Here is a 19,683-nt window from a genome sequence, read left to right as displayed (position 1 = left end):
TCTTGTGTTTGTGTCCTGGCGATTGTAAGACCTAAAGCTTGGATATAGTGTTGAATTTTTAATTTTTTTGTTTTGTTTTTGGTCAACTTGAGTATTGCTGAGCTACCAGTTGACCATACTTTCCTCCTTTTCTTGAGATCACTGTTAGTGCTAAGATACTGTTCCATTAATACTTTAGGATGTCTTGAGGCAACGTTCATGAACTGAACTTCAGGGTGTGCTAGAGCAAGCTCCTCCTGTCTCTCCTGGTACAGCTGGTGGACGAGCATATGGTTTGCAATGACCGATTTGTCTGTTCTTAGATGTTGCCATCTCTGTCTAACCGCATAACCAAGATCAGAGTCATGGTCAGAGTTTAACAATAAGGGATTGCCCACTTAAGATAGGTGAGATAAACGTTTATCACGAAGGTTAAGAGTCTTTGATATTCCCTTTGTCAGATGGCAGTCTGTGCAGAATCATTCACAGCCGAGGGACAGAGAAGATACTTTGAGAATAAGGGGTCACATATTTAAGATCGATGTGAGGGAATTTCTTTAGGGGTTGTGAATATCTCTGGAATGCTTTACCACAGAGCTGTTCAGTGTGGGTCATGAAATATGTTCAAGGCTGACATAGAATTTTAATCTGAAGGGAATTGAAGATTATAGGGAAAGAGTATCTTGTTGGCATCGATGAGTTGGATGAAGGGTCTGTTTCCATGATGTGCAGCTCTATGACAAGAAGTGCAGTTGATGACTAGTACATCAGCTCTGATCTCGAATTGTGCAGCAGACTTAAAGGGCTCAGGGGCCTACCCTTCCTATGTTCAGAGGAAGGTATGTGGGCAGAAAAGTGTTAACACCAACCACTGGTCTAGGTTATCAGTGTGGACAGTTTTTTGGTGATTGAGAGAATTGTATGGCAAACACTTCTCCAGTGTTTACTGGAAAGCTGAAGGAAATCGTTTTCCCTCCCCATGGATTTTGATCTCTGTCTCTGTCTGCCCCTCCCTCTCTGTCTGCCCCTCCCTCTCTGTCTGCCCCCCCCCTCTCTGTCTGCCCCCCTCCCCCTCTCTGTCTGCCCCCCTCCCCCTCTCTGTCTGCCCCCCTCCCCCTCTCTGTCTGCCCCCCTCCCCCTCTCTGTCTGCCCCCCTCCCCCTCTCTGTCTGCCCCCCTCCCCCTCTCTGTCTGCCCCCCTCCCCCTCTCTGTCTGCCCCCCTCCCCCTCTCTGTCTGCCCCCCTCCCCCTCTCTGTCTGCCCCCCTCCCCCTCTCTGTCTGCCCCCCTCCCCCTCTCTGTCTGCCCCCCTCCCCCTCTCTGTCTGCCCCCCTCCCCCTCTCTGTCTGCCCCCCTCCCCCTCTCTGTCTGCCCCCCTCCCCCTCTCTGTCTGCCCCCCTCCCCCTCTCTGTCTGCCCCCCTCCCCCTCTCTGTCTGCCCCCCTCCCCCTCTCTGTCTGCCCCCCTCCCCCTCTCTGTCTGCCCCCCCCCCTCTCCCTCTCCGTCTGCCCCTCTATGGGTCACCTTTACACAATCCAACAAGTTGAACACTAATACTGATCCTGGGATTCCCATGGCTAATTTCAACGTTCTTTATGTGAACTTCTAAGTTGAGTGCATTGGGTCAATGCTCATGGAAACTCAGAAAAGGAGGGCTGATCTATTGGGAGAATATGATGTTGGGAGGTGAGGGTGTTTGGTATGATAGCTGCTGACATTGTTTGTGGGGGAGTCTTGAACTGGTGGTGCAGTTTCAAAATAATGACTCTTATTTAATGCAGGTGGTCCTTAATCTTGGAATTTCATTTCCCTCAAGTGGTGGAGGTTGAATTACTGAATATATTTATGCTTCAGTTAAACACAGCCTTGATCATAAAAGAAACAGAGGGTTATGGGACGCCGGCAAGATACGCAAGAAATAACACAGTCAGAATGACCTTGATTGAATCGACTGCTTGAGAGGCTGAATGGCCAACGACTTGTGTTTCATATATTCTTGCATTTAAACAAAAGCACCATGGCCATATCTTTTTTCCTATTGATGGAGACATATGCCAGTTCATCCTTTCACTGGTCAAATGAGAGAGGCTGACAGTCTATACCCTGGCTGGTGGATTGGTCAAGTCTACTCGACTCACAAGTTACTTCTCATGACCCTACTGCACCTCAACCTGTGGAATGAGAACTGAAAAATTGCATGCAAACATGCAGTGGCAGCAGTAATGGGAATTACCTATTATGGAAAGAGCAGATTGCATGGGCACTTCATAAATAGTTTTGAGGGACCATCCCCTCCCCAAGCTTCTACGGCTTGCATCTGTTGTAAAGCTAACATTGTCCTCTGAATTTGGAATTCCATTTCAAACTGAGGTAAAGGCCTCCTGTAAAACCGAAGAGAACTTCGATCTTCGAAGCATTCCTTTAATCATTTGATTACATAAGCTATAGCTAGTAGCAGCAGTAAGTGAAATCTTAATATTACTGAGAAATAAGCTAGTTTCTGAGGAAAATAATTGCTTGTCTGTCATAATGGTGAACTTAACATCTGTTATCCTGAAGTAGAGATCATGGACTGATCTGTCATATTGGGCAGCATGTCTCTGCTTTGTGATTAACTCATTGCTGAGAGATAGCAAAACTAGGAGCAGTTCTTTAATCACTGCCAGTCATTTCAGTCCTTGATAGTTGGCAGAGCTGAAAGTTTTGATTGGAGCACCACTTACTTAACCTGTGTCTACTCTTCACCTGTAGTCTACTGCTTGCTAGCATGGCTGACCCTCTGCCTCTTGTCTTAGCATATATATATGGTATATACATATCATTTTCAAATCGTTCAGCTTGCAGCGCAGTTCTGCACCTTTTACTTTCTCCTTTTCAGCTATCCTATCACGCAAATTGTGTAGATACTCTGGTGCTTTGTCGAAAATGTTTCTTGTGTTGTAACTGCACACTTCCATTGTATCTCTCTGTTCTACAGCTCGAGTGTCAGTGCTATTTTCATTTTCATCCACCACTATGTAATTGCACCCTTCTCCTTGCTTCATCCCCTCCCAAAAATTACCAAGCGTATAGAGAAGTCTTTCCATTGTGTTCTGGAGCTACTTTTCCCAAGGTCTTTTATTGTCCATTTTACTTCTATATTATATAACACTTTTTAAAAGGATTTTTCTTTTACACCAGCTTTTCCCCCTCCCAGGTTTCCCCCATAATCAGCAAAACCTCACTCTTCTGCAGGATTTTGCAAATTTTTCTAAATGGGGGCCTTTTACAAATAGTGGCGCACTTCAACATTGTCCCCCATTCGACATCGGAAAAAGAGCTAATGTATTGCAGAATTGTTTTTTGCCCCTTCATTTGTAGCAACAAAACTAACATGTTAATGAGGCAACCTTGTGCCCAAATAATACAAGCTTTTACAAAATACAAATGATGTCCAGGCAAGATCTCCCTCTTTCTGAGGAAAAACAGAAGCTGAGCTGTGACATGACACAAGCTCAAGATTATTAAGACTCAGGATTTTTTTCATTTATGGGCAAATCCAAAGCTAGGGGCTGTAAATCTAAGACAGCTATTCATCAATCCAGCAGTGATATCTTTACTTAGGGAGTGGTGAGAATGTAGACCCACACATATGAAGTAGTTGAGGTGACCAGCGTAGATGGACTTAACAGAAAGCTAGAAGCACATGAGGAAGAAAGGAATAGAAGACTACATTGATGGAGTTAGATAAAGCAAGATGGGCAGCAAGTTAAGTGGACCACAAGTACTCGTACGGAATAGCTGGACCAAATGGCTAATTTCTGTTATTAAATTTGGAACCTTATCCAATTCATAAAACTCTCTAGCAATGACCTAAAGTCAGGAGGAGAGAATTGTAATTGTACTCTTGAATGTTTTCTATGGTTTGAGTTGATACAACAGGAAACTTTCTCACCTACTGCTGCTGAAATCTCAAATGAGGACAAGGTATTGCTGCATACTTTGTGATAGCGTGGTCTGGCCTGAGTGCTTACGGGGGGGAATGAGCTGACTGCAAGATATGTTGTCCTTAATGTTTTACTGGTAATTGCCTTGCTGTGCTGATTGTTTCATCCTTCTCTGACAGATACTGCAACAGCCACTTGCAAGTCCTTGGTTTGGTGCCCAAAAAGGAGAGGAAGAAAAAGAATGAGCAGTTAGAGGAGGTGCGTCCCAGATTCCACCCTGATGCTACCATGGCAGTCAGCCTGGCAGTGCCCTCGCTGGCCTTGAAGGCAGCAAATGGTCTGGATGGGCCCACACGATCCCCGCAGCGGCCCCGACTGACGCTTCAGTACCTGGAGCATGAGCTCGATGATCCATTCGCTTTCCCCGACGATGACGACTATGTGCTGCGGAAAGGGACCGTCAAACGGAAGCTTCAGACCAAACTGGCTCAGAACCGGCAGCAGCAACGACTGCTGCGAGAGCCTGAGACTTTCAGACTGCAATCAGAGCACTTTATCTCACATACTGCACCATCACGGCTGCTGTACCCTGGCACTCCCCCTCTGTCAAGTCCCCCCCAACCCGCTGGACTGCCACAGGGCCTGCTATGCAAACCCCCTCCGCCTCCACCCCCAACTCCCAGCTTGCCGCAAGCATCAACCCACAGCATCGTTACGACAACGCCAGCCTCGCACTCGCCAAATGGAAAGGCCCACCGGTCTGCCTCACCGCCACAGCAGACGCCACCCCCAGCACAGCCAACTGCGACCCTACCGCCGCCTGTCACCACGGCAACAGACTCTCCCCGGCCTGATGTGGTTGTCCTCAAGGCTTCAAAATCCACACCAGTCTGCAGGCAGCGGTCAGCCTGTAGGAGCAGGTTACAGAGACTAGCAAAGCTCTGTGCTGAAAAGCAGCTGTTGCACCGGGATCTCTTCCCACATCTAGGTAGGAGCGTGAGGTGTTTAATGATCTACTTTTGCTGAAAATGCAATCCTTTAACATGTCAGTCAAGTAACCCCTTCGGTAACCAGGTTAATTCTATGAAAAATGAGTGGCACTTCGTTAAGCAAGCGTTATGCACAGTTCTTGTATCCTTGTGATAAAAACAGTGTGGAATACCAATTAGCTGACAAGAATCATGTAAGAACTGAGGTTTTAACTTCCGGGAGAGATTAAATAGACAGGATAGCACTGAGATGTGATCTTGTAGAGCCTTTTAAGTTTTAAAAGGGTTTAATAGTTATATGTACAGATAAGGTTCCCAGTGGTTTTGGGGAGATGGCGCAGAATCTGGACTAAGTGCCATTAAAAAGGAGGTCACTTAGGTGACATGGTGGCTTACTGATCAGCATTGCTGCCTCTCAGGGCCAGGAACTCAAGTTCTGTACCACCCTCAGACAACTGTCTGTGTGAAGTCTGCATGGGTTTCTTCTGGGTACTCTGGTTTCCCCACAGTCTAAACATGTACTGGTGAGGTGGATTGGTCATGGGAAATGCAGGGTTATGGGGATGGGGTGGGGCAAATGGATACAGGTGAGATGCTGTTCAGAGGTCCGTATGCACCCGATCAGCTATATGGCCTGCTTTGACACTGTCGGGATTCTATAATGATAAATCAAATAAGGCGTTCATGGGAAACATGTTTAGTTTTGGTGGTTTATGTGGAACTTGCTGTATTATGCAGTGGTTTAGATGAACAGAGTGGGTGTGTTTAAGAGGAAACTGGCCATGTACACGAGGGAGAACGAAACACACATATTGCTGAAAACAGTCATTTTGCCAAAACTTTGAAAGGCTTTGGCTGCACGCCTCTTGCTCAACAATATTCAAATTCTGCCATAGTTCAACTCAAAAGAAGAGAAGGGTTCTGTAGATAGATGAACTGAAGAAAGATACAACGCCGGTAAGGAGCATTAACATTGGCAGAAAACTGTTGGACTGATTTTGTAGTGTATATTCTATGTAAATTCAAATGTTTCTTTTCGAACTGGTTTGCTCTTCCATGTGCTCTTGTCTCTGTTTCTCATCATTTATCCCTCACTGAAGATGTCAAGTTTTGAATGTAATCTGGTCCTTCAAGTGCTATCTTTTTGCAAATGGCTATCATTCATGTATTAAGCAGGTGGATGAGGTGACAGTTGACATGTTGGAGATGGGGTGCTGGGGAGAAGGGGCTGTAGTGTATCTCAAATTTTTGATTTTGTTCATGTCCAACTACTCCAATGTATGACTTGGAGCTGGAAACCTGGCTCCTTTTGCCATTTGCAAATATTAACTTGAGAGAAAAGTTGAGAGATGGAAGAAATTCCAAATGTTGAGGCCAGAGTGCAGCTGTCAATGATGGAGCAATGACTTTTGGAGATGTGCAGGAAGACAGAATGAGATGAGCATTGGTTACTTCAAGGGGGTTTGGTGTGATTTCAGAGGAGGGGAAGGATGAAGCCATTGAGGGAATTTTAAACCAGGATAAAATTTTCAAATTGAAGCATTATTGATTGAGGAACCAGTGGAGATCTGTAAGCTCAGGTGGCTAGTGAACAGGTGCTGGTATCTGTTAGGATAGCCAAAGAAGAGTTTTGAGTCTGCTTAGATTTATGGAGAATGGTTGTATGACTGGCAGTGAGAGCATTGGAATAGCCAAGTCATGGGTGATAAGTTGAAGCAACTCAGTGTGCTTCTCCATTAATTTTTATTTTCTTCACTTTTTTTTTCTTCTCACCCATTTTAACTTGTCATAATTTCTTTTCTGATAACTAGATCGACATTTTCCACCACAACCCACTTTCTATTTGTCCACAGTTTGTATCGAGCTGTTTCAGAATTGTTGGTGCAAAACACGAATAGTGTTTCCTGTTCATTCTGTGAATAATGACCAGAACAAGTCACCATGGTCTAAGAGAGTTATGGCTGCGGAGTGGCACTTTATGTATGATTGTTACTCCACCACATGTTTTGTTCTGACACTACTTGCATTTGTTTTGTGATGTAGCGTTGTGGTGGAATCCTTTTTTGCAAAGCTATTGGGTTGTAGTGTATGCTTTTCCACAGGGTATGGTTGGAACAGAAAACATTGCATAGTTTGAGGGAGCACTTTGATATCGACGTGCAAAGCAGAAGATGGTCCAGATGCAAAGGGTTGAGTGTCATTCTTCTGTGCTGTAAATGTTTGCACGTGGACAGGCATCATCATGTAATGGGTAGAGCATGCTTGAGAAGCATGGATGAAAAATATTATCATGTTTCTTCTGACAAAAATACTCCTGATTTGCTTATCACTGCCCATGAGACATGATAGTGTGAAGTGGTCATCACATCTACGATGTTGCAGATAAAAGTATGAATTGACTGTGAAATGATTTGGGACTTCCTCAGGTGGCGTGGGGTGCTATGGAACCTTTCTGTCCTGATGCAGTTGGATAAAGTGTGGAAAGAGCTGACGTTGTTTGCAGAAGTAATAAGTGGCAGACGTTTCAGCGTATTGCATTCCTCTCTTACGTACTTGTGGTGACAATAGCAGTAATCAGTGTTGCTGCATTTTTTTTCAGAAAAGCTAAAAGCGTGTTAAATCTGAGCTCCTTTATCGGGAAGCTTTGCCTTGACAACCATGAGCAAGGCGATCCATGTTGTGGGGGAAGGGGGTGTGAGGGTGACAAAGAAACTAATCTTTTTGTTATTTGCTGTACCTAATCGCATTGTACTAGTATTTTCCTCTCATTGCCCATTTGGTGTTAATGAAGCCAATTTGGTGTGAATTCACTTCATAACAAATGCTAAATGCAGAACTGGTTCGGGTGGTGGTTTACGCCATTGGTTCTTTGTTCAGATTTCCTACCTCGAATAATAATAAATAATTCATGGCTTGAAAGGTGGAAGAGTGGAAGCAATTCCAATAGCAACTTCCAAACAGAAACTGAATATGCAATAAAAGAAAGGAAGAGAATTGCAAAGGATTTGGGAAAACTAATTGGGAGTAGGGATACGTGGATAACTTTTCCAAAAAGAAGAGCTGATCTAGCACAATGGGCCAAATGTTGTCTAGTATTGCGATACCACTGAAAGTAATTAACAACTAAAATCAAGACTACTTAGAGTTGGTGGGCATTATCATTTGAAAGGAAAATATTATCTCCAAAGATAGCAAATATTGAGATCTCTATGTTGGGATGAGCAGTGGGATGTAAAACACTTGTCAGCAGTGACTGACTTGAACAAGAAATCCTTCACCATACTAACCTTGCAGATGTGATGATAAGTCGAGACCTCTCAGTTGAAAGCAAAAAAATCTCAAGGTGATAGTTGAAGCAAAGAAATGGAGATCGACCTGATGCCCTGGCTGATAATTATCCCCAAATCGAGATCGCTTCCAAAAAACATGTCCGTTTGCTGTTTTTAGGATTTTGCTGTGCGCAAATTAGCTGCTATGTTTCTGACACTGCATCAGTGATAACAGTTTAGAACTATTTCATTGATTGTAAAGAGCTTAAGGCATCGTGAGGTCACCAAAGGCGCTATATTCATCTGTTTATTTTTGTAACTTTACAGTCTAAGTGATCTTAGTGTGTGTTTGAATGTTGGATGCCCATTTGGCTTCATGCTATAGTTTTGTAGCACGTTTTCTGTATATACCAGTAACCAGCACAGAAACTTTGTGAACAATGTAGTCACATGAGGTGGCAACTGCAATTCTTAAGTGTCAATAACTCTACCCAGTATGAGAGAGGTGCCTATATCAAACATAAGCCATACACTATTCCAGTCAGTTAGAATTTACAGCATGTTAAACATGCTGAGGTCTCCAAGTCAGATAGGTATTTCTGGGTGTGTTTGTAATAAAAGTGCAATTCTAGTAATAAAACAGCAGACAGTGACTCGAGGGGTCAGTGTGTTCTTAGAAAAACAGTGACACGTGTGTGTGTTTTTTTAAAGGAAGGAATAATTTTGTGTCGCCAGTGTAGATTAAGATCACGCAGGATCATACTTGTGTCGTCATGATAACTAAAACCTTAATTTGCAGGATCAGTGTCTGAGCGTTAAAGGAGACAGTACCTCATGGACAATGTGTTAAAGGCAACAGTAACGAGTAAGGCAAATGTGAGTGTTTCAGGAGACACTAATTCAAGGGGCCAACGTCAGTGAGCTAGAATGAATAATTGGGTTGAAATGATAGGGAAGGATTTAGGTCAGGTTCAGAGGTAGAGGAGAGGGATGGTAGCATCAGGGCCTGGTATTGTGGGTGGGGTAGGAGATGTGTGTATGTGTGTAAGGGGCCTGGGGAAGGTGCAGTTCCAGATGTGAGGGGCAAGTGTGGGCTCTGTGTCTAACAGTGTAACTTTTGAGTAGCTATTTGACTTAATATCATCAGGATCGCATGAACAACTGTCTGAATTAAATGGAGACTTTTGGAAGGGTCCTTGTGTAAAAGAATTACTGCGCTAATTCCTTTGGAGTGTACTAATGTAGGGCTACAGAGGCTCCCCATGTGAAACATCGATCTGTATGATCAATGCCTGTGTGGGTAGTAGAAAATCTCAAGTGGCTCATGGCAAGTTTTCAAAGAGACTGGTTCTACTAATACTCTAACATCATCAGTCACAGATGTACAGCATGGAAACAGACCCTTCAGTTCAACTGATCCATGAGTCAATGTGTTAGGGGAGAGGGTGGTGCACTGGGTATGCGTTTTGGAGGGGGGAGAATGGGGCTCTGTGTGTTTGGGAGAGGTGGGTGGGGTTGTCCAGGCTGGGAGTCTGTGGGCTGCCCAGGGTTGGGGTTTGTGGGTTGACGGTGGAGCCCGGGATGGGGTCTGTTGGTTGGGGCAGGGTGAGGGCAGAGCCCGGGATAGGGTTATGTTAGAGGAGAGAGCAGTGCCTGGGCTGGGTGTGTTAAGGGGGGAAGAGGTTGATGCCAGGTGTGGGTATGTTAAATGATAAAGAGATTCTCTAGATCAGTCATGAACAGAGAGACATAGGGGACAGTGCAGAAAAAAAAGTTAGTCCCTCTGTTAAAAGGCCACAGCAACTCTCGGCATTGTTTTGTTAGAGGAGATAGTGACAGGGAAGCAGGCCAGGTCAGCACCCCCGAGTGGCTTGCAATCAGAGACGGTTCGATTCATTGGAGCTAATTGAACTCAGTTTTTGCTGTATTATTAACGGAGGACCGAGCTATTTGGTGAGTCTCCGGTAAGTGTTTAAAATCTTTTTTTCTTAAATGTTATTATTGTATACAAATTCGTGATAATTTCAGTAAAACATGCAAAGGCAACATAACGAAGTGAAATAATATAATGCAACAGCTCAAATTTATTTAAAATGGCAGTTCAGGTGATGTGTCAAAGCAACGGCAAGTGGGAGCTATTGGATACCTTTTGTGATACCTGAGGTAAGACTTGGAAATTGTACTAGCTTCAGCTTAGAGTTTGAGCTGGAGGCAGAACAGCAGACAGTGACATCTATCAGGGAGGGGAAATATCTGGATACTTTATACTAGGAGACAGTGACACCTGTCTTCTAATTTAGTCAGTGCAAGGAACAGGAGGGTGTTACTGTGAGTGAAGCTGATGTTGGAACTGTAGGACAGGAATGTGGGAGTGTCAGCCTCTAACTGACCACCAATTTTGAGCTTCTTTCAGCCTGTTTCGAGGAGAGTGGGGACTGCAGGATTGATGTGCAAACTTGGCAATGCCACTATGGTACAGGAAACTGTTCTAGTGGTGTGCAACAAGGAATATAGTAATTGTTATTATAACCGGCGGAGGGGGGTGGGGGGGTTGACGTTGTTCTCCGCAGCAAACAGTGAGAGTTTAGACAGCTGTGTTATCTGCCCAGTTCCGTCATTTGCTCAGTGCTGGAAGGGAATTTGTAATGAAAGGTGTGGATCCAGTGATCATGATCCATGTCAGCACTAACGACGAAGGGACAACATAGAGGTTGGTCTGTTCAGGAGACAGTGGTGAATAAGCAAGCCTGCTGAGGACCCTGTGGTGGTATGCGGCTAACAAGCTAGGTAGCCTTCTCTGAACTGCCTCTAATGCATTTATATCCCTGCTTAAATAGGGAGATTAAAACTGCAAAGACTTCAAAAATCTGGTCTCACAAATGCTCTATATAACTGGAAACATAACATCTTCCTTTCAGGTTCGATTCTCTCAAAGTATAACTTCTCAAATTGTCTTTTTGAATATGTGCTGTGCCTGCATATTAACATGCTTTTAGGCAACCGTTGCCTCAGTTTGCTGAGTGACACTTCCCTCATGATTGTAATTTTGTCTAACTGTTTGTCTCTCCTCCACATTTTATAGCTACCAGTGGAATGTTTTTGTATTGTCTATAAAGTGAAGACAAAAGTAAAACATTTCTCATTTCAGAGTATGATCTGCTATTAACTCACCCTCTAAAAGGAATAAACTCACTTTACTTACTCTCTCCCTTTTTTTAACATAGCTGTAGAAACTCTTGCAATGCATTTTTACATTCCAAACTAGCTGCTTCCTCTCATACTGAATTCTCTGCCCTTCTGATTTAAGGTTTTCCTCATTCTCTTCCATTGTTTATATCCTGACCAATCATCTGACTGACTGGGCTCTTCCCCACAAGGGTTTAAAAGACTGGGTTGTCTTGATTGGAGTGCAGAAGATCTTGGTTGCTCTTAAGGTGGATGTCGAAAGAATGGTTCCTCTTGGGCAGCCTTGAACTGGAGGGCATACTTTTAAAAATTGGGGGTCATTGTTTCAAGACACATATTGGGAAATTTTCTTTTCCAAAGTGTGTTCTTTAAGCACTCTGCCTCAGAAGGTGGTGGAGATAAGGTCATTAACTAGATGGACTCTTGCTGCGTAAGAGAATTGAGGGTTATTGGGATATATCTTGAATAGTGGGGAAGTCTTGAGTGGCAAAATGGAATAACAATACCAGTTGGGTGTCACAGTGGCTCAAGGGTTAACACTACAGCCTCTCAGCTCCAGGGACCTGGGTTTGGTTCCCGTCTTGGGCGAGTGTCTGTGTAGAGTTTTACACATTCTCCCTGTGTCTGAGTGGGTTTCCTCCCACAATCCAAAGATGTGCAAGTCAGGTGAATTGGCGATGCTCAATTGCCCACAGTGTTAATTGCATTAGGCAGGGTAAATGTAGGAGAATGTGCCTAGACGAGTTGCTGTTCGGAGGGTCAGTGTGGACTTGTTGGGCCGTGGGACCTGTTTCCATACTCTCGGCAAACTAATCGAGACCATGTTTGTCTGTCCTAACTCTTGAGACCACTGTTACAGGAGACAGACTGTCGAGGTCAGTGTGTTGAAGGAGATGGGAACTCTTTGAAGTGCACAAGGCTGCTTAATATGTTAAGAACCCATAGTGCTGGGGTTGTACGTTTGTGTGGATAGGATGTTGTCTAATTACTATAAACAAGTTGGCATAAGGGGGGCATTTTCCATATGACAAGTTGTAACTAATGGAGCGCCACAGGCATCAATCCTCAGGCCGCAATTATTTAAAATGTATTCAAGTCTTTGAAGTTAATGTTTCTAAGCATATAAATAAGTGGGAGGGCAAGTAGCTAGGATGACATGAAGTTTGCATTGGGATATAAACAGGTTATGTGGACAGAAACTTGACAGTTGGAGTGTGGGGGATAATGAGGTTGTATACTTTGGCAGCATGAATAGAAGAGTTGAATATTATTTGGGGGAAAATTGCAGAACTGAGATTTGGGGATGGGATTACATGAATCCTATCAAGCTAGTGTATTTGTTCACTCAGTGAGGGGAAAGGCAAATGAAGAGTTGGCCTTTATTTCAAAGGAAATAGAGTATAAAAGTAGGGAGGTTTTGCGAAAACTATAAAAGGCACCGGCGGCACAGTGGTTAGCACTGCTGCCTCACAGCGCCAGAGACCCGTGTTCAATTCCTGCCTCAGGCAACTGTCTGTGTGGAGTTTGCACATTCTCCCCATGGGTTTCCTCTGGGTGCTCCGGTTTCCTCCCACAGTCCAAAAATGTGCAGGTCAGGTGAATTGGCCATGCTAAATTGCCCCTAGTGTTAGGTGAAAGGGTAAATGTAGGGGAATTGGTCTGGGTGGGTTGCTATTCAGAGGGTCAGTGTGGACTTGTTGGGCCGAACAGCATGGAAACAGGCTCTAAGTAATCTAATCTAGTAATCTAAGACCGTAGCGACGTGGGTTCACGTATGCGTCAAAGGGTTACAAAGTCCAAGGGTCATTGATGATGGAAGATTATCTCTTGAGTCTATTAAACTGGCAGGGATTTGTGTGAAAGGAGATACATGCACTCGGTCAGTGTGTTAGTGAGGATGGTAAGACTCTGGGTCAGTGCAGTAAAGGAGACTGACTCTGCAGGGCTCAGTGTGTCTATTGAACTTGGTGTAACTTGAGGGCTCTGTGTGTGGAAGGGGCAACATCCTGATGGGACTCTGCACGCCAGTGAAAGCAATTGTTTATGTAACTGTGTTTCTTGAGATGAACGTTTGATCAGATAGACTTGGTCATTCAAGGAGGGCAGTTGCTATTGGGATCCATTTGTGCTGTTAAATGAGCCTGAGGCTCAAGTAAGTGGAGAAGGAAGATTTTTGATCTCTGGTCATGTCTCGCAACTCCTTAAGCTTCACACTTTGTCTTCTGATTCTTTATTAAATAATTCAGGGTTTTCCCTGCACGACACTGGGTGTTTATCCCACATGTCCCTTTTAGTATTACTTGGAAAACCTTTCCATGGGTCTCCAGTATAATGCTTTGCGTCCTACCTTGGGTTCAATGAGATGACATTCTTCTTGTCTACAGGGCTAGACTGGTCTGAGGACAGCGAGGAGGAGGAAGAGGAAGATGAACGTATGCCTCCTTGCCAGTTTGCGTGGACGTTGCGGGACAAGTGGTCAGCTATTCGTCCCGAGTGAGTACCATCTGGGTAATCATTCAGCAACATGAGGGACTCCTGGTTTGGGAATTGATAACTTGACATTTTAGGCCTATTTGTCATTTTTCTACTGAATTAACCCTTATGACTTTGATTGGCTGCGCACACCTTTTGAATAAGGAATAACTTTTCGATCTCCTTGACGAGACTTCATATGCATAAATCTGGTCTCCATATGACCAAAAGGACAGAGAACTACTGAAAACATGAGAAATGTTCCTTGTAGAGACCAAACGGGTGGATGATGAGGAAAGTTGGTAATGTTATGGGTCTTTGTTGATGAGGATGTAGACCTCTGCAAACTGACATGATTAACATTTGGTGGGGAGATTTCTGAAAACCATTATATGGGACAAAATGCATGGTTACTTGCAGGGTCATTGAGGAAAGCCAATTTGATTTATTAAAGAAAAAGATTGATTAGTTAGCTTTCTTCAGACCTTCATGAGGTGACACAGAAGGCCGCTAAGGATAATGCTGTTAGTTGGTGTATGTGGATTTCCACAAAAGAATTTAATCAAGTGCCACACAACAGACCTCTGACCAATGTTGGAACTCATGGAATCCAAGACACAGTAGCAATATTGGACCAGTATTGGCTGAGCATGAAAGGTGCTCGCTGAATGGATGCTTTTGGATTGTCGGCAAGTTTATTATGGAGTTCACCAGAGGTTTGTATTGTGATCCCAGCTCTTTCTGGTATATCCATGTTTATATATGATCTCATCCTTGGCAAAATTTGCAAATGACCCAAAACCCTACATGTTGTTTATTGTCTAAGGAGGATGATGTTGAACTTCAAAAGGGCATGGGCAGATGGGTAGATTGGACAGACAAGTAGAAAATGAAATTTAATGCACAGAGTAGGAAATGATTCATTTTGGTAGTAAAACACTAAGACAAGGGAAGGTGCAGAAGTTAACAGACCTGTGTATCTAAATGCTTAGGTCATTTCAGATCGTACGACAGTTTGAGTGTATGTTGTTTTTCTGTTTTATTTTGTTTGTGCACTTTCTTTTGCGAGTCAGTCTAATTCAGAATGCACAGCATTGCAAATATTTGTTACAGTACTTGAAATTGTACCTTGTCTTTTTACCCGATGGGACATGAACCAATGAACTTAACATTGATTCCTGTGGGAATCCGAGATTCACTTTAAGTTTCTTCACTTAGAATTGGAACTGCCATTCATATGCAGGGCAGTTCGGTGTTTAGTCCCGCTTCCTTCGAGCGCCAGGGACCTGAGTTTGATTCCAGAGCAACTGTGTGGAGTTTGCACATTCGCCCCATGTCTGCGTGGGTTTTCTCCAGGTGTTAGTTTCCTCCCATAGTCCAAAGATATAGAACATAGAACATTACAGTACAGTACAGGCCCTTCGGCCCTTGATGTTGCACCCACCTGTCATACCAATCTGAAGCCCATCTAACCTGCAGTATTCCATGTACGTCCATATGCTTGTCCAATGACTACATAAATGCCTTTAAAGTTGGCGCATCTGCTACCATTGCAGGCAAAGCATTCCATACCCTTACTACTGAGTAAAGAAATTACTTCTGATATCTGTCCTATATCTATCACCCCTCAATTTAAAGCTACGTCCCCTCGTGCTCACCGTCACCATACTTGGAAAAAGGCTCTCCCTGTCCGTCCTATCTAACCCTCTGATTATCTTATATGTCTCTATTAAGTCTCCTCTCAACCTCCTTCTCTCTAACGGAAACAGCCTCAAGACCCTCAGCCTTTCCTTGTAAGGTTAGGTGGACTGGCCAATGATAAATTGCCCATAGTGCCCAGCAATGTGCAAGCTAAATGGATTAGCCATGGAAAATGTGGGTTTACACAGGGGTAGTGTAGGTCTGTGTGGACTCTGAGCTGATTGGTGGGGATTCTTTCTGAATGCTGGTTCTTGACCTCCTGAGTGTTTGGAACATTTTCTGCTTTAGATTTCCAGCATTTGTGACTCTTGGATAGGCACATGGAAGATAGTGAAACGAAGGGTATGTAGGTTAGTCTGATCTTAGCGTAGGATAAAAGATTGGCACAACATTGAGGGCTGAAGGGACTGTACTGTTCTATGTACAATATTCTGCTTTATTAGTATGCTTATTTTCAAATTCATGTCCATGCTCACAACCTTATAATGGAGAATCCATAATTTTGAGCAGAATTCTGCTCAAGCGAAAGCTAAAAGATCAACCAAGTACTTGACAGTCACATGCATTTTAAAAAATGAGTTGTACTTCTCTGAGAAGAATTCCGAACCCTGTGCATGAAGTTAAAACCTGGTCTCTTAGCTGAATATAGAACAAAATGGAGGAATCTTGGATTGCACAGAGTATCTTGGGTCAATTTATTGTGAAGATATCGATGAAAGAGCAGGATTGATTATCTAACCCTTGATTATATTGCTTTAGTCCACTTATACAAAGTACCTGCATGTATGTAGTGCTTTAAGGACAAAGAACTTCTGAAATGTAGACATTGTAGTGGATGCCATACCATCAATTGGTGCACAGTAATGGTCTGTCAAATAGCAGTGAGACCTTGACCAGTTGAACCATTGTACAGATGTTGATTCAAGGCTAATGTACTGACAGACTGATTTGGGATCTTTTCTGTCTAGTTGAGTGGGCTGAAGGGCACTGTGTTTAACAAAACTAAAAGATAGCACTTCCCTTAGGACTCTCCTAGAGTGGCAGATGAAATTGTGTTGATGTCTGGAGTTTGGCTACAACTAGCAATCTTTGGATTTTGATGAGACTTCGACTATGCATTAGAATAAACTCTTGTCAGTATTGTGCAGAATGAGACAGGACCAAGGTCCTTATGATAGGAGGTGCGACATTGTTTCCACGCAACATCTGTGCAATTAGTTCTTGTGTGCTTGTAAATACCAAATGAGCAGTCAGAGTGCTGGTGAAGCCAGTAAGATGGCCCAAAGGGGATCCTGACATGGAGGAAGAAAGCAACACTGAGGTGCTAAATAAGCATTGTAGCATCAGTATGCAGACAGACGCACAGACATAGTGAAAGAGGAGGTAGTTGACATGCTGGAAAGGCTAAAAATTGGTAAAGAGGAAGTTTCTTGATCATTTCCACTCTTCATTGTTCCAGAACTTGTAACCATGCTTTCAGTTTGTTGACCACAAACTCAAGAATTTTCTGTCTATGCCTTTCCACTTTTCTCCCACAGTTAAGATGCTCCTCAAAATCCATGTCTTTGACCAAGTCTTTGGCCATTTGCCTCACATTTCCTTGGTAGCTCTATGGAGTATTTTATTTTATAATGCTCCAGTGACACTCAAGGTGATATACAAATATAAGCTGTTGCGTGAGAAATGCTGGCTGTACTTAATTATCAGTCATCAGGACTGAATGGGATACATATGGGGGAAGTAAGTTAAGGTGGTCCTGGCCATAATTTTCCAGTTAGTGCCAAGAATTGAAAAACTGCAAGCGCTACTTTGGAAAAATTTAAAACCAGCGACTACCAGCCTGTTAGATTTGCCTCAGTGAAGGCGTTGTAGAAATAATATGGAACCAAGTCAATAGGACAAGTGCAGATAAATTTTAAACAGTGAACACACATCTATGGAAGGCAAATCCTGCTTAACTATATAGATTGGGCTTTTTGATAAACTAATGGAAGGTTGATGCATATAAAAACATCCAAAAGACAATTAGGTGCTGCATAATGCAGGTAACAACCAAGTTGAAATCCACAGAATAAAAGGGACAGTAAATGTGAAGTTAGCTTCGTGACAGAAAATACCAAGTTTTGAGTAGATGCTTCTTTTGGGGAGGCGTATCCCAGCAGTCAGTTTTTTGATTGTTGCTTTTCTTGAGCCTTGTTAATGACGTTGATTTCATTGTTCAGGATATGATGACATTATTTCCAGACGACCTAATATGAGCTGTGAGGAGGATGGTGGTAGACTCCTAAAGCATGTAGACTAATAAAATCAAGCATGTGGGATTTAATGCAGAGAAGTGAGAAGATTTTGATGTTAGAAATGAGAGGAAGTGCTAAGTGAAGTGTCCAATTGCAAAGGAGGTGCTAGAACAGTGAACACTGGAAATATATGTACACTGTTGCAAGGTAACAGGGCAGGTTGAGAAAACAGTTCGAAAGACAAATAAGATCCTGGGCTTCATAAATAGAAGTATCGAACACGCAATCAAGGAAATAATTAGGAACCTTGATAAATCACTGATTTTTGCCTCCATTTCATTTTTTAATTCAGTCATGGGATGTGGGTATTACTGGCTGGCCAACATTTATTGCTTGTCCCTTATTAACCTTGAGAAGTCTGTGATGAACTGCCTTCTAAAACTGCTGCAGTCCATATGCTGTAGGTAAACTGCTGAGCGGGAGAGAGTACCAGTATTTTGACCCAGCTACACTGACTTAGAAATATATTGCCATTCCTTCAGAGTGGTGACTGCTTGGAGAGCAACTTGCAAGTGATGTTGTTCCCATATATCTGCTGCCCTTGACTTAAATGAAAATGGTCATGGATCATTGCAAGCTGCCATCTAAGGAGCTTGGGTGAATTTCTGCCGTTCTTGTAGTATGTGGTCTGTACTGCTGCTACTGAGCATCAGTGCTAGAAGGGCTGGATATTTGTTAATGTGGTGCCAATCAAACAAGCTCTTTTTACCTGGAGAGCATCAAGTTTTTCAATGTTGTTGTATCTGTACTCATCCAGACAAACTGAGGAGTATTCCATGACACTCCTGACTTGTGCCTTTTAAATGGTAGACAGACTTCATGCAGTTGGGGAGACGAGTTGGTCTCTTAGGCAACTCTGGCATTTGTAGCTAGTGCTTTTGTATGCTTTTTCCAGTTGTTTCTGATCAGCGTTAACCCTGAGGTTGTTGATAGCAGGAGATGCAGTGATGGTAACACCATTTAATGTCCTAAGGTGATGGTTCTATTGTGTCCAATTCTGAACACTGATCTTGGGGAATGATGTAACGCCTTCAAAGTGAATCTGGAAATGATTTACAGGCCTGACTTTGAAGAAGCTAGCGGGGTCAACTGGAGAAGGTTGGACTAGCTTGGAAAAGCCTAGGTTGAAAGGAGGTTTGATGGAGATGATAAAAATTGAGAGGTGTCTGCAGACATAATAGAGAAATTGTTTGCAACTTCAGTATACTTAGGAAGCAGAGGACAATTCAGTTAATTGGCAGAAGAAGCTTTTGTTTTAATGCAGCAAGTGGTGGAGACAAATTCAATGGAGGCTTTCGAAATGGGTTTTGGACAAGCACTCAAAGAAGAAATCTACACAGCTACGAAGAAAGTATGGGGAAGTGGGAATGGTTGTGTTGCTCCTTAGGGTTTTAGCATGGATTTGCTCCTGGGTGATTTACTATGAATATATCACGTCAAATATCATTGTACTTATCCATTCTATGTCTCTAGAGTGTATAGGAATCTGCTGAAGGCTTTTCCTGACCAACCTGCAGAAATTAGGTCGCAGTTTCAGCTCTTCCAGGAACTAAGGTTGTGGGGTGTACATATTTCATTAGCTAATCATGTACCAAAGATTGATTTATGAATCCGCAATGAAACCTTAAGTTCAAAGTGAAGCTTGCAAACCAGTCAAACTTGAGTTTTCGATCCTTATGTATAAAATACTGCTTCATTGTGACAAGCTTCATCTTGTCGATGGCTTCCGCTTCAACTCCAAACTTTTCACCCCTTGAAAATAGTGTATTTTATAAGCTTATTCATCAGTTTGTGAAATTATAGACAATCTATTTCACCCAGTCAGGATATCAATAAGCTTACCATGAGGCTGTTGGATAGCCGTAAA

At 43.1% G+C, this 19,683-nt stretch overlaps 1 protein-coding gene across 2 annotated transcripts in view; it reads left to right on the top strand.

Annotated features, from left to right (window-relative positions):
• Positions 1-19,683, top strand: part of LOC140481916 (INO80 complex subunit D-like) — an 82,202-nt gene that overhangs the window by 28,482 nt on the left and 34,037 nt on the right. For both annotated transcript variants that reach the window (XM_072578594.1, XM_072578593.1), the window contains exons 3-4: positions 4,082-4,890; positions 13,731-13,839. In XM_072578594.1, the coding sequence (XP_072434695.1) occupies positions 4,082-4,890; positions 13,731-13,839 (918 nt within the window). The remainder of the gene's footprint in view (positions 1-4,081; positions 4,891-13,730; positions 13,840-19,683) is intronic.

This window comes from Chiloscyllium punctatum, chromosome 10 (genome assembly GCF_047496795.1).
Source record: "Chiloscyllium punctatum isolate Juve2018m chromosome 10, sChiPun1.3, whole genome shotgun sequence".
Classification (NCBI taxonomy): domain Eukaryota; kingdom Metazoa; phylum Chordata; class Chondrichthyes; order Orectolobiformes; family Hemiscylliidae; genus Chiloscyllium; species Chiloscyllium punctatum.
This window is presented reverse-complemented; position numbering and strand designations above follow the sequence as displayed.